This window comes from Myotis myotis, unplaced genomic scaffold (assembly GCF_014108235.1).
Source record: "Myotis myotis isolate mMyoMyo1 unplaced genomic scaffold, mMyoMyo1.p scaffold_m19_p_2, whole genome shotgun sequence".
Taxonomy (NCBI): Eukaryota; Metazoa; Chordata; class Mammalia; order Chiroptera; family Vespertilionidae; genus Myotis; species Myotis myotis.
The window spans coordinates 62,622,073-62,636,445 of record NW_023416324.1 but is presented as its reverse complement, the minus strand read 5'-3'; the positions used below and the strand labels follow the sequence as shown (position 1 = coordinate 62,636,445).

Sequence of the window (14,373 nt, the reverse complement as noted above, 5' to 3'; positions counted from 1 at the left end):
AAATAACGTTCTATAAAAAAACAACAACACAACAACAAAAGAATAGCAGAGGCCCGCTCCTTTGGGAGACAGGCACTACATTGAATGCTTTTGTTTTCCTCAATGTCAAGTGTTTGTTTTACACAAGTGAGAGAAAAAAAAAAAAGCCTAAATATTGCCCTGAGTTGGATTAAATTTAATCCTTATTGTTTGATAAGGCCACTGGCGTGCTTTTAAGTTATTTGAGTTCACCTTTATTTTTCTGCTTAACAGAGGTGTTTATGTAGTGCATGCTCTACATACTTCTTTGACTGGAAATTCTACTCTTCAAACTGAGCTCTTCCAAGGAGAGTTTAAAGTTCCAACTTTAGAAAAGTACAATGGGTATTAAATCAAGAAAAGTGCAAGTCCTTCACCTCCGAGATGTTTTTGTGAAAGTTATGAGACAGCAGAGCCCGCTGCTCACATTCCCTCACAGCTGCGGTTATTGAACAGTGACCCCTTGTTCTTGATCTTTGTTCAGGAAAAGGGAGGCAGGTTGCCAGCCTGTTTGCATCTGCTCTTGCCTAACTCTCCCCCGCCTCCCCGGGGGGCATTGCAAAACCCACCTGTTAACCTGAGAGCACGTTTGAATCATCAGGTAGGTGAAAACAGCTTGTCCAAACTGGTAGATAAGAAATGTCAGAGCATAAAGTGCCTTCTGTGCAAGGTTATACATTTGTGTTTGAGCTGTACCCGACGTTAAAACTCACCTGTAAAGCCAACCAAACTATACATAAAGGAAGGTGCTTTGGTGTCTTTTTCTATCAACATTTTATTACGAACACTTTAAAATATAAGGATAAGTTGAAAATTATACAGTGAATACCCATATATCTAGATTATATCATTGTAAAGATTTTGCTATATCTGTTTGATTATCCACCATTAACTGCCTAAATTTTGGTTCATTTTAAAGCAAGTTGAAGACTTCGGTACAGTTCACAATGTGTCATTTTGGAAGCAAAAAACAACGCTGAGTTGGAAATGAACTTTGTGTGATTATAATTAATCTCTAAAAGAGTCACATAATATGTGTTCACCACAAATCCTAGATTTCATCATGGTTAGAAAGATCCAACATTGCTATTAATAACCTCTAAAAGGTAATACATATTTTGGGTGTCTTGTGATCCTTTCCACATGACTTTTAGCTATCCCAGACTTCCATCATTCACAGACAACCTTCACAATTTCTACCATATTCAAGTTCAATGTGCAATATTTTTCGTATTTTCTCGAAAATAACTTTTTTCCCCAATTAAGTTTACCTTTAGAGTCAAACTTTATATTGCCACTGTAAATGGAAAAGCGGTATCATCTGTTATAAAACAAGTTAACCATATTTTTTATATGCTAAAATAAATGTATAATGTACATCTTGGCGTGCATACCATACTTTAGAAAATCCTGACTTCTAGTCCCCATCCTTCCCCCTTTTCTATCACAAATATTGGACACGAGTAAAGTCAAAGCTGCATACACACAGATGACACCAGGCTATTCTCTTTTTAAGGGACAAACACACCACATGCAGACTTGCCCAAGTCTCACCTCGAGCTGCCAATGGGAGAGGTGAAGGGTTTCCTACAGCAGGGCTAGCAGGGGTCTGCAGCCTATCTGAGAGTGTGTCCTAAGTGGGGCCCATTCTTCATGAGCCTCTGCTGTCAACCCAGCTGCTCTGCAGGCCCCACACTGGCAAGAACAGACCCCCCCTAAAAAGCCCAACCCTTACATCCCGAGTTTCTACTCTGTGGACTTCTCAGAGCTACGGCCCTGACCACATTTGCTGTTTCATTTGCTTTCCTCTTATTCTTTTATCCCTCCTCCCCCACCAGCGTATCTTTTCCAAACTACCTGCATGTTAACATAGGGTGGTAGGAGACCACAACACACCCATCTTCCCTTCCTGTCATTAGAACCAAGATACAGGAGCCAGACATTCAAAGGTCAAAAGGCCAGGTTTCCTACTGATAAAGGTAAACTGGAGAATGTAGCTTGGGTCTCTGGCCAAGTGGGCTTCTTCCTACACCCCTGTGATGTGATCACTTCCGCCCAGTCACTGGCAGAGTTGGTTGAAAACAAGCCTCTCCTGGCAGGGGTAGAGAGCCTGTAACATGTGCTGGCGCGGTGGGTCAGAGAACACAGAAGGCACCCAGCCAAGCTTGCCGAGGTCCTGCTCAGCCACCACGCGGAAGAGTCGGTCTCAGGACTTGGGAAGCAGTAAATGAGGAAGGCAGAAGCTGGAGGTCCCTCTCGTATTCTTTTTTCTTGAGAGGCGGAGAAGTTCCCTTCCTTTTATGGAAACAGGAGAAGTGCAGGATGTTCTCCCGGAACAATTACCTCCTATTATTGCTTCCTCCTATAGTGACCAAATGCCACAGGATGAACTTTGGAGCAGGAAATGGGAACGCTGAACTGTGAGCGGCATATTGGCAGCCAAAAACAACATGTAAAGCTTTTGTAGGTAATTGCTAGACAATCGCTGCCAGTGGGCACTCTGGTTAATCTGCAAAGGGGGCATATTCTACCTTCACTCGGTAAGTCCCATGGTCACGAGTCAGCTCTGGGCCTCAGTCTCCCCACCAGTGTTGCCTTTTCCTCCCAGTCCCAGCAGAATCTGCCTCCAGGGAAAACTTGCTTTCCACTTGGTTCTACAGTCTCACCTGTGAGAATGCAGGCTCATCATCTGACTGAAATCCTAGGATGTTACTGATGGTAGGGTTTATTTGTACTTTATTTTAAAATGAAAGTGTATTAAACCACCTTTAAAGAACATGCCTAAGAGAATATCAGAAGAACTTCTTCAGTTTCAATTCTTTCTGCTAACTGTGGGGCTCCTTGCTGCTGCTGCGACTCCCATGCCATGTTCACTGCTGAAAAACTGTCAGCTTTTGTATTAGTTGTCCCAAGTTCCCGTGTCGGCATATGTCCTCCGCCGCCACAGGACAGCATTTAAACTGTTGTTAGTGTATTGACAAGGGGCCTGCATAACAAAGAGGTTGGGCTTCTAGCAAATCACCTAATGGAAATGTTATGAAAGTCAGAATTGCATCTGTAAATTAACATAAATATGAAGGGCCTAGACTAGCCAAAACAACTTTGAAAATAGTATTGGAAGACTAATACTATCTGACTTTATGATGACAGTTTTCAAGATAGTGTGGTATTGACATTAGGATAGGCAAATAAATCCATGGAACACAATGGAGACTTCAGAAATTATATATATAGGCTTTTGACAAAGGCAATCCAGTGGAGAAAGGATAGTCTTTTCAACCACTGGTGCTGGAATAATTGGGTACTCATATGCAAAAGAACCCAAAAAACACAAAAATCTTTTATTCACACCTCATACTATATGTAAAAACCAACTGAAATGGTCATAGACCTAAAAGTAAATCCTAAAACGTCTCAAAACTTCTAGAAGAAAAGCTTGAGTTATGCAAGGATTCCCCTGATAGGTCACCAAAACTATGATTCATAAAAAAAAACACACCCCACAAATTGATAGACTAAACTTTATCAAAATTAAAAACTCTGCCCTTTCAAAAGATACTGTTAAGAAAACAAGAAAGTAGACCACAGACAGGGGGTAACTGTTTTTGTGCATCTGGTAAAAGACTTATATTCAGAATATATAAAGAACTCTCAAATCTCAATAATAATAAAAAATATAACCCGGCAAAAATAATCTGAGCAAAATATATGAACAAACATTTCATCAAAGAAGATACATGGATGGAAAATAAACATAGGAAAATAACTTCAACATTATTAGTCACTAGGGAAATGCAAATTGAAACTATGGGATACTACTGCACACTAATTAACATGGCTACCCTTTAGCACTGGCGGGAGGGGAGAGGAGCTGGGACTCTCGTACACCGCTGGTGGGAACATGAAATGGCACCACCACCTTAAACACACTTGGCAATATCTTAAAAAGTTGAATATATACACACACTATTTAATCCAGGCATTCACTCCTAGGTGTTTATCCGAGAGAAACGAAAGCATATGTCCATAAAAAGACTTGTAGAGAAAGTGGTCAGAGCAGACTAATTTGTAATAACTCCAAACTGGAAACAACCAAACCAAACGTCCATCAAACACATGTTCATGTGGAAAAATAATACAATAATTAATAAGTAATAGTACAAAAAATAAACTCTTTGTTCCACAACTGGAAACCTACTTTTGCCCCATCTTGTATATCCATACAATGGAATACTATTCAGCAATAAATAGTAATGAACTATAGATACACACAACATGCATGAATCTCAAAAGTGAAAGACAAAAATATGTAAATATCATATGATTCTATTTACATAAAATAGGAAATGCAGAGAGACTAATCTATAGTAGCAGAAAGCAGACAACGATTGCCTGAGAATCGAGAGAGAGATGCTAGAGGCAGCCCGTAGAAAGGGGCATTCAGAAACTTTGTAGGGTGATGGATATGTTTATTTCTTGATTTTGGTGATAATTGTCTGTGTTTATACATATGTCAAAACTTAACCAGTTGCCTGGCTGGTGTGGCTCAGTATTGAACAATCACCCATGAACCAAGAGGTCACCAGTTCGATTCCTGTTCAGGGCACATGCTTGGGTTACGGGCTCAATCCCCAGTGTGAGTAGGGGGCATGCAGGAGGCAGCCAATTAATGTTTCTCTCTCATCAATGTTTCTATCTCTCTATCCCTCTAACTTTCTCTCTCTCTAAAAAACATATTTAAAACAAAAAACTTAACCAGTTGTATATGTTAAATATATACAATGTATTTTTATATAAGGTATGACTTAGTAGCACTATGAAAAGTGTGTATGTGGCCCTGGCCAGTGTAGTTTAATGGGAGAGTCCCGGCTCCTGGTCAGGGCACATTTGAGGCAACCAATTGATATGTCTCTCTTACATCAATGTTTCTCTCTCTCTCTCCCCTGGCCCTCCCTTCCACTCTCTCTCTCTCTCTCTAAAAAAAAAAAAAAAGGAAAAAATATCCTTGGATTAACAACAAAAAAAAAGTGTGGATGTGTATTATACATATAAGACTCATGGATGCCCTAGCCGGTTTGGCTCAGTGGATAGAGCATCGGCCTGCAGACTCAAGGGTCCCAGGTTTGATTCCAGTCAAGGGCATGTACCTTGGTTGCGGGCACATCCCCAGTAGGGGGTGTGCAGGAGGCTGCTGATCGATGTTCCTCTCTTATCGATGTTTCTAACTCTCTATCCCTCTCCCTTCCTCTCTGTAAAAAATCAATAAAATATATTAAAAAAAAAAAGACTCATGGAGGAGCATAATATTGTAGGTAAAGCATAAACTCATCACCACAGTACCCACTATCTTATAGAACTGTGGAGGGGATTAAATGAGTTAATGTATTTAAAGTATTTAGAGCAGCACCTGACACTGCCGCAGGGCTCATGAAAGGTTCGCTTTTGTTATTAGTAGTATAGCATCTAAGTTTTCAGCAATAAACACAAGCACTGTCAAATCATAAAGGTCTATTACAAAATATTCAATAAAACAAATCTATTCAAAGTAAAAGTCCCTATGCTTCAAAATAATCTGGAGGGAAGGGTTAGTAGATTTTAAAAGATTAGCCCTGTGCTAATCTTCTTTGGAGCTGGAGTGGTTAGAGTTCCCGCTTTGCTTTGCACACTTTCCCTCTTCTCTCATTCCAACCCTCAGAAGCAAACACAATGGACATTTTGACGGCTGTACGTCTAGACCTTTCTGTACATATACAGTGAAGTATGAATATCTACATATTTGTACAAATACATATGCAAATTTGATATATGAGGTCAGAGTATATAAATTGTGGCACAATTTGATTCTTCCCTAAATAATTGGTGGATATCTTTCCTTGTCAGAATGAATAAATCTGTATCACACCTCCACACAGCTGAAGAGCAGCTCTTTCTGTGACGTTTTGTCATTTTCCTGTCGATGGGCATGTGGATTCCTTGTACACATCCCCGTTTTGTTCTGCTAATATCTACTCTCTTTAGCACCAGACGCTTACACTTGGTCTTAGTCAGCAACTCCATCAGCACTTTTAACACAAGATGCTTATTTGTCTTTTGTTGTCATAATAAATGTTGATTGCAGAACTAGAACATAATAAAGTTGTAGTTTTGGTTGTTAGAATTCTGGAAAATTGACATTTTATTCTTTTAAATTTGTTACATTTAGAGCCATTCAGCCTAGAAACTTCATTAAAAGTGAGAAATAGTTATCAATTTCAATTGTTAATTTAGTTTGTTTATTAAGGCTGAAATAAAGCAGACACTGGTCATATTTTAGTTTTGACTTACTGTTGTTTTCTTTTTAGAGTTTTTTTTTTTTGAGGGGGGATTCTTCTTTAAAATATGACCCTTCAAGCCGAAACCGGTTTGGCTCAGTGGATAGAGCGTCGGCCTGTGGACTGAAAGGTCCCAGGTTCGATTCCAGTCAAGGGCATGTACCTGGGTTGCGGGCACATCCCCAGTAGGGAGTGTGCAGGAGGCTGCTGATCGATGTTTCTCTCTTATCGATGTTTCTAACTCTCTATCTCTCTCCCTTCCTCTCTGTAAAAAATCAATAAAATATATTAAAAAATAAATAAATAAATGTATCTTTAATTGACAGGGAAGAATGTGAAGTCTTCTATTTTACATCTTTTTGTCATCTCTTCAAGAAAACAGAATATCACAGGGGCAGGTGACCCAGAGCAAACTGATTTTCTGTGGTTTTAAGTTTGGAGCACTGGCGTTATCGCAGGAAAACACAACCTATATTATTTACCATACTTACTGCGTCTATTTTTAATGTCCTATTTCTGAGCAAGAAAGCATGTGGCAGCAACACTTATTTTTTTTTTCAACCATTGTTTCCCCCAATACACTTCTGTGATTCTTTGGTGTTTGGGGATTGTATACGCAGTTGCTCTACATGAGCCTGTAACCCTCAAACAGCTCAGTAGCCACAGAAGGAATGAATTCATCACACAGGGTTTCATTTGCCCTTCGCTGAGATATTTAATTTCCGTTGTGGGTCCTTGCTCAATTACACTGCACCTGACCTGGCAATGGCAGCCTAGCAACCTGTTGGGACTTCACCTACCCCAGGCAACGCCCAGGGCTGAGGGCCCAGTGAGATGTTAATTATTTACAGTGGCTGACGGGTGAGGCTGTGGAAGGGACCTGGCCCACCATCTCCTGGAGTCAATTGACCTTTCAACTGAAGCGCACACAGGTGATGTGCTTATGAGGACCTGAAAATAGGCTTCATTCTACAACACTCCTTGGTGGGTAAAAAGCAATTTGTAACGTTGAATGGTAATTAAACAATCTAAATAAATCAAGCATGATTAGAATGATTAATTTTCTGAGTAGCCATGAGCATTTTAAGTTAGGCAGAAAAGAAAGCTATTGTTCAGATTTTAAATACTAAGTCCAATATGTCTGGTCTCACATTAAAATGATCAAAGGCTAATATTAAACTAGGCATGCAGAGTTCCTGCTTAAGTCCTACTTGAGAGGGAGAGATATTGCCATTATTATTCATAATAGTAATGTTAATATCCAAAGATTATTGCATAGGACAGACAGGAAACACTATGGTTTCTCGTGTGTGTGTGTGTGTGTGTGTGTGTGTGTACCCGAGACCAAGCAAGAAAAGGAGGAATTACATTTATTAAGCACCAACTATATGCCAGGTAATATACACATGGTCCTTGTATACAGTAGGTCTAATTACTATCCCCATTTTACAGATGATATAACTAAGACTCAGGGCACAGTGCAGCTTGCCTGGGGTGATGAAGTTGGGATTTGGACTCAGGTCTGCTAGGATCCCCAGCTCCCTTTCTTTTCAGTCCATTGCATGCCAGACCAAAAGGTGTAAAGGCAGAAAAGGAAGACTGGATTGACCCCACGGTGCACTCGGAAAGGGGAAAAGGTTGGAGTTAAGGAGGAATGGAAGGAGGCACACCAGTAATTCCATTTTTACTCATTCTCAATATTCCTACATCTTCAGTCATAGGTGAAAGGGCGAGGGCTATGCCCTCCATCTTGCCCCAGGGTAAGGGCTATGCCCTCCATCTTGCCTTGGCCATGTGCTCGGCAAGGCTTCTTCCCGGAAGCCCGAGCCTCTGCTGGCCACACCCAGGACTTCTTTGAACTAACCAATGACAATCAAGGGAAGTCGCCATAGATATGACCACATCCTGTGTGACAAGACACCGACTTGCGCCTGGTCAATCGGCAGGGCCCACAGTCCTTTCTCCTCCCCTTGCTCCAACCCCCTATAAAACCTCTCTCCACACAGAGTTCTCTCTCTCGGCCACTTGGCTTGCCGTTGCATCGGTGAGTGTGGTTGGGGAGTAGAACTAGTTCAAATAAAGACTCTTTGCTTTTGCATCGGACTTGGCTGGCTCCCTGGTGGGCTTTTGAGGATCTTGAAATCTGGGCATAACAATAGGCAGCTAGCTTCCTAGCTTGAGACTTAACCGTGTTCTCTTCAGGCAGGTCTGGCCTGTCTGCCAAGTGGAGAGTCTGGGCAAGAGGAAAAGACTGTTAGCTTGAGGAGTTGAAGCGCCTCCGGGAAACCTCATCCTGGGGAAGAGGAGGTGCACAGTGTTTGCCCGAGTTCCAGTGCCTCAGCATCCAAGGGAAGTGAACCTGCTGAGTGGTCCCAGGCATCCTACCCCGTCCTCTGTCCTTCCCTCACTCCTTCCCCAGGCACTAGACCCGCATACAGGGCTGAAGGTTCCCTGGCTGCTTCTCTCTCTCCCACCTGGAAGCCTACCTTGGCGTCTGCTTCTTGCAGGACCTGGACTAGCACAGAGGCTTTGCCCAGCACCTTCCCACCTGTTACAGGCCACCAGGCATATTGAGAGAGGGGAGCCTTGAGTGCCTGGTGGCTGCTGGCTTGTTTTAAAACATATTGGACTCCACCTTCAACCCAGGGACCATGGGACACACCAGGAGGCCCTTTGCAGAAGGATGAGATACCCAATAAGCAGGTGGGGCAGGATCTCCTAAAACTCGGGCTATGGCTGTGTTATGTGACACCACTGGTGGCCACAGGCTGGCGAGCTGATGAGCCCTGGAAAAACTGAGGTTATAAACACACAATGCAAATATCACAGTGAATCAATCATAATTGCTACCATAAGTAAGACAAACCCCATGTTTTTGCTTCCATAGCCAGATTATACTCACGTTGTATTCATAAATTAGGTAAAATGATAGTAAACACATTTACTGCTTGCCATATGCCAGACGCCATACTAAACTCTTCATTTGATAACCCTAAGGCAGACCATTATCCACGCTTCATTACCCTCTCCTTCTATGCTAATAAAACCTTGCTTTTGTTTGCGACAACAATGTGCCAGCCCCAGGTGATGGCTTATATCACGCAATCATGACCTCCTGTTCTCTGTAGTCCTGGCTTCTTTAGACTGAGGGGTGTCCACACAGCCCACTTCTGTCCAACAAACCTAAGCAGGAGTCGGCCAGGGTCGGGGTGGGAGCTGGGTTATGGAACATGCTTCTCCTGGAAGACTACAGGGCAAAATCCCTCACCCTCTAGGTCAGCGGTTCTCAACCTGTGGGTCACGACCCCTCTGGAGGTCGAACGACCCTTTCACAGGAGTCGCCTAAGACCATCGGAAAACACATATGTAATTACATATTGTTTTTGTGATTAATCACTATGCTTTAATTATGTTCAGTTTGTAACAATGAACATACATCCTGCATATCAGATATTTACATGACGATTCATAACAGTAGCAAAATGACAGTTATGAAGTAGCAACAAAAATAATTTTATGGTTGGGGGTCACCACAACGTGAGGAACTGTGTTAAAGGGTCGCGGCATTAGGAAGGTTGAGAACCACTGCTCTGGGTCTTTGCTTGAACATCACCTTCCCGTAAGACCTCTCCTGAACACCCTGTTTAAAACTGTATACCTTGGCACATTGTAGGCCCTCAACAGATCTTTTTCCTCTTTGAGTGAACACATAAAAACAAAGTAGGGAAAGTCGCTGGAGGAAACGCAGAACAGCAAGCACAGCCATCCTGGGGCAAACACACGCCTGCCATGTGTGGTGATAGGAGGCCAGTGTGACGGGCGGTGTGACCGAGGGGAGGAGATGAGAGACGGAGGGTGTTGGCCGAGAGCCTGATCACACCAGGGCTTGCAGGTCATAGTAAAGCCTTTGGCCCCTGTGCCGCGCCAGCACGCCCAAGGGTGATCCCTTGGTAGGGGGGTGAAAGGATTAAGGAAAGACAGACAAGAGAATAATAGCTGGGTCTCGGTGGGACGCTGCCTCCCTGATGAGGAGACAGCGCCAGCGCCCACAAGCCGTGTCTTTATTTTATAGCAGATGCCACGAGGAGCGTGATCACGTTGTTTACAGCATTCTCGTAAGTCTCAACCCTACTCAACTACATGCACCCGAACTCTATCACAAGGCACGTGGGGCCACGTGTTTGGACCATAGGTTCAAGCTCACAACCACAGTCGTTGGCTATGATTGTGCTGGGAGGGCCCTGCCCTCCAGCTGGGACTTGCACGTGGCAATGAGAGGACCCTGTCCTTTCATTAGTCCGAGGCTTGAACCTGGCCAAAACACTGTAGCCGCGCCCCACAGGCCCCTGCTCTGGGTGTGCTGGGGTGCTGAGGGGGAGGAGGGCAGTCTCTGACTTGCATCTGGAATCACCATGGGGCTGCTGCTGAGACACACTGGAGTGGGCAATGTAGATGCAGGGAGAAGAGGTAGGGGGTGACTGCGACAATCCAAGCCAGTGGTGGTGGTAGCTAGGTCCATGGTGGTGGCAGAGAGAAGTGACTAGGTTCTGTATATATTTTAAAGGTATAGTCAGGAAGATTTGCTCACAGATTGGGTGTAGATTGGGAGAGTGAGGGAGAAATGGGGCATGACTTCAAGGTTTTTGCCCAAGAAACTAGAAGCAAGGGGATTGTGAGGACTTCAGGAAAACTGGAGTTTGGAGGTAAAATCAGGCACTCGGTTTTGAACATGTTTGAGTTTGAGATGCCTATTGTACATTCCAGTGGAGACAGTGAGTAGTCAGATGGATATGCAGCAGCTGATTTTATGGTAGAAGCCCAGGCCAGGGATACAGGTTGTATTGAAAGCTATGAGACTGGATGGGTTCACCCAAGACATGAGTGTGGGCTAAAAAGAAGAAGAAGAAAAGAGATGTTGAAGTGCAACGATGAGTCCTGGGCATTCCCCTTGTGAGGATGCCAACACGCGCTAGGCACGGCCTTCTTCGTGTGCAGGTGCTCATTTACCCAAATACAAATGTTGCAAGGTCAGCGTTCTCAACCTGACCTGATAGACGTGGACCCTGTTGCACAGTGAAAATACACCTGCCCAAAGGCACACCGATGGTCAACTGCTGCTATCTATCTGACTTCTCCAGTGAATAAACCTTTGAGTTCATTTCCTCTAGCACCTTAACTTACAATCTTGGCCTCACCCTTCCCGATCCAAACCAGCCTTTCATTTCTGTTTTCACCTGAAGCTTCAGTGCATAGCATCCTAATCCTTTACCTTGAACTTTCCCTACTGTATCCAAATAGGATTTCCTGCCGTGAGGCTCTCCCGATTCTAATCCACTCCTTATCTTCATGAATAGAAAGCAGATTGTGCCACCTTCCTGCTCAGTCCTTCTATGCATCCCTCGTTACCTGCCAAGCTGTAACCCAGCTTCTTGAGCTTGGTTAAAGGAGCCTTCGCAATCTGGCTCCCACCGACTTGTCCGGTCTCCTCTCCTGCTACTCTCCCCGCCGCCCCACTTCCCATATCAGTCACTTTTCTGAAATCGAATCTCTTATTGAGATCCACCACACTCTTCCACAAACTGAGTTTCACACGCTGTTCCCTTTTCGTGCCCACACTGCTTGACCCCCCGGCACAATATTGACTAGAAGACATGATGGTGGGCACTGTGTCTTGTTCCACATATCGAAGTCAAGCGTTCAACTGTTCACCATGAGCTAGATGTTTGCTGTAGGATTTTTAAAACTTTACTTATTTATTATTTATTTTTAAAATATATTTTTATTGATTTCAAAGAGGAAGGGAGAAGGAGAGAGAGATAGAAACATCAATGATGAGCCCTAGCTGGTTTGGCTCAGTGGATAGAGCAGACTGAAAGGTCCCAGGTTCAATTCTGGTCAAGGGCATATACGTTGGTTGCGGGCACATCCCCCGTAGGAGGTGTGCAGGAGGCAGCTGATCGATGTTTCTCTCTCATAGATGTTTCTAACTTTCTATCTCTCTCCCTTCCTCTCTGTAAAAAATCAATAAAATATATTTTAAAAAAAGAAACATCAATGATGAGAGAGACTCATTTGATTGGCTTCCTCCTGCACACCCCCTACTGGGGATCAAGCCTGCAACTCAGGCATGTGCCCTGACTGGGAATTGAACTGTGACTTCCTAGTTCATAAGTTGACGTTCAACCACTGAGCCATAGTTAGGCATGTTGTAGGTCTTTTTTTTTTTACATTCCCTGCATCAGGTTAAGGGAAGCCCAGCTTCTTCCCTTCTTTTTGTAGTTGCTAAGAATCTATTGTTGTTTTATCAGGAATGGATATCAAATTTTATAGAATGTGTTCCTGCATCTCTTTGGTATCAGATTTTCTCTCCTTTAATCAATCATCAATTTATTTTCTACTGTTAAATTAACTTTATATTTCCTGGATAAGCCAGCATGACCTTCACACGTCATCCTTTCTTTATGCATATGTTTCTGGATTTGACTCACTACTATTTTGTTCGGCACATGGCCCTACAATCTGTGCAGGGGACCAAAGGGAGCTCTTTTTGGGGAGGTGACCAAAAGCAACCTGATAATTAGGAAAAAAGTTTAATTTCCACTTCTATCTGGGGTTGGGGCCCTGAAAGGCTATTGAGGACTGGGGGTAAGGGGATCTCTGAAGCTGTGTATTTCTATAGGAAAATCAAAGTTCCCTTATCCATAAGTTTCATACTTGGTACAAAGTTTTGGTACATATTAAAGCTAGAAATGATCAAAGCAGATCTTACTAATTGTTATAATTGAAAAGTTTTACTAGCAATGAAACAAAAGCCTGCTATTCATAAGTAACCCCATTGAATGTTTAGTCTGACAGTCCACCTTAGATAAAAGCAATGGATAGGAAGGAAAGGCAGTCTCTCTCCCGAAGGCCCCTGGCACCCCACAGGAAGGCTCCTATATCATGTCCACAAATGACAGCGTGTCCGTGGCCTTAATGAGGCCCAGGCTGAGGAGGACGGTCTTTTCCAGTTCCAAGTAGCTCTCGTAGTCCATCTTCAAATCAGCCTCCAGCTGATCTTTTCCCTTCTGATGCGGTTTCTAGGGAAGAGAAAAGCAAGTTATTCCTGTAAGACACTGACAGCTAGAAATACCAGAGGAGGAGAAGGGCCCGCTTGAATAGCCAGCCTGGCTGCTCCGGAGGGGTCTGTGGGAGGACCGGGGCTGGGGCGAGGGGAGGGCATCTCTTGCCCCTTCAGCTTCTTTCTGCAGATGTTGCCGCATCCAAGTTAGAAGGTCCTTGGGCACTTTTGAGCCCAGCTTCTTCCCAAGGGTCTCCTCGGCATCCTCACTCTGCCACCAATAGGAGTTCATTGCCCTTGGGCCCTCTCTCCACCCTCCTCAGAGCTGTTTAAGTCAATCTCTTGCCCATAGACCATCCAGCCTCAGGAGTCTAGGCCAGGGGTGGGCAAACTTTTTGACTCGAGGGCCACAATGGGTTCTTAAACTGGACCGGAGGGCCGGAACAAAAGCATGGATGGAGTGTTTGTGTGAACTAATATAAATTCAAAGTAAACATCATTACATAAAAGGGTACGGTCTTTTTTTTTTTTTTTTAGTTTTATTCATTTCAAACGGGCCGGATCCGGCCCACGGGCCGTAGTTTGCCCACGGCTGGTCTAGGCCCTCGTCTCTGGGTTCCCCAAACTCTCCCTACATATGCCGCTCTGGTCGCCTGGTAATTCCTGGCCTTTGGGTTTCTCTGGCTCAGCAAGCCTCCTGCCAGGTGTCAGAGGCATCGTCCGTCCTGGCCAGCAGTCCATCTTTCACTGAGCCCAGTGTCGCAGAGGTGGGGAGGGGGGAATGTGTAGCTCTCTGCCACCTCTCTCCAAAGAACATGCCCTCTTTCAGGCTCCTTCCCTTACGTTGTCTGGAGTGTGGGTGACATGAGATGGCAGAATTCCCTTCTAAGCCCCATGCAGATGGCATAGCTTCTGGATCACATGGGAACTGCTACTTGCCCCAGCTTTGGGTCTCCAGCTGAAATTCCAGTTAGGAAATGTCCC

The 14,373-nt window shown here is 43.9% G+C and overlaps 1 protein-coding gene across 1 annotated transcript in view; it reads right to left on the bottom strand.

Annotated features, from left to right (window-relative positions):
* Nucleotides 1–13,137: 13,137 nt before the first annotated feature.
* The window catches only part of DNAI3 (dynein axonemal intermediate chain 3), an 80,174-nt gene continuing 78,938 nt past the window's right edge, over nt 13,138–14,373 (bottom strand). The window contains exon 23 of the mRNA XM_036352409.1: nt 13,138–13,408. Within this exon, the coding sequence (XP_036208302.1) occupies nt 13,265–13,408 (144 nt within the window). The 3' untranslated portion in view covers nt 13,138–13,264. The remainder of the gene's footprint in view (nt 13,409–14,373) is intronic.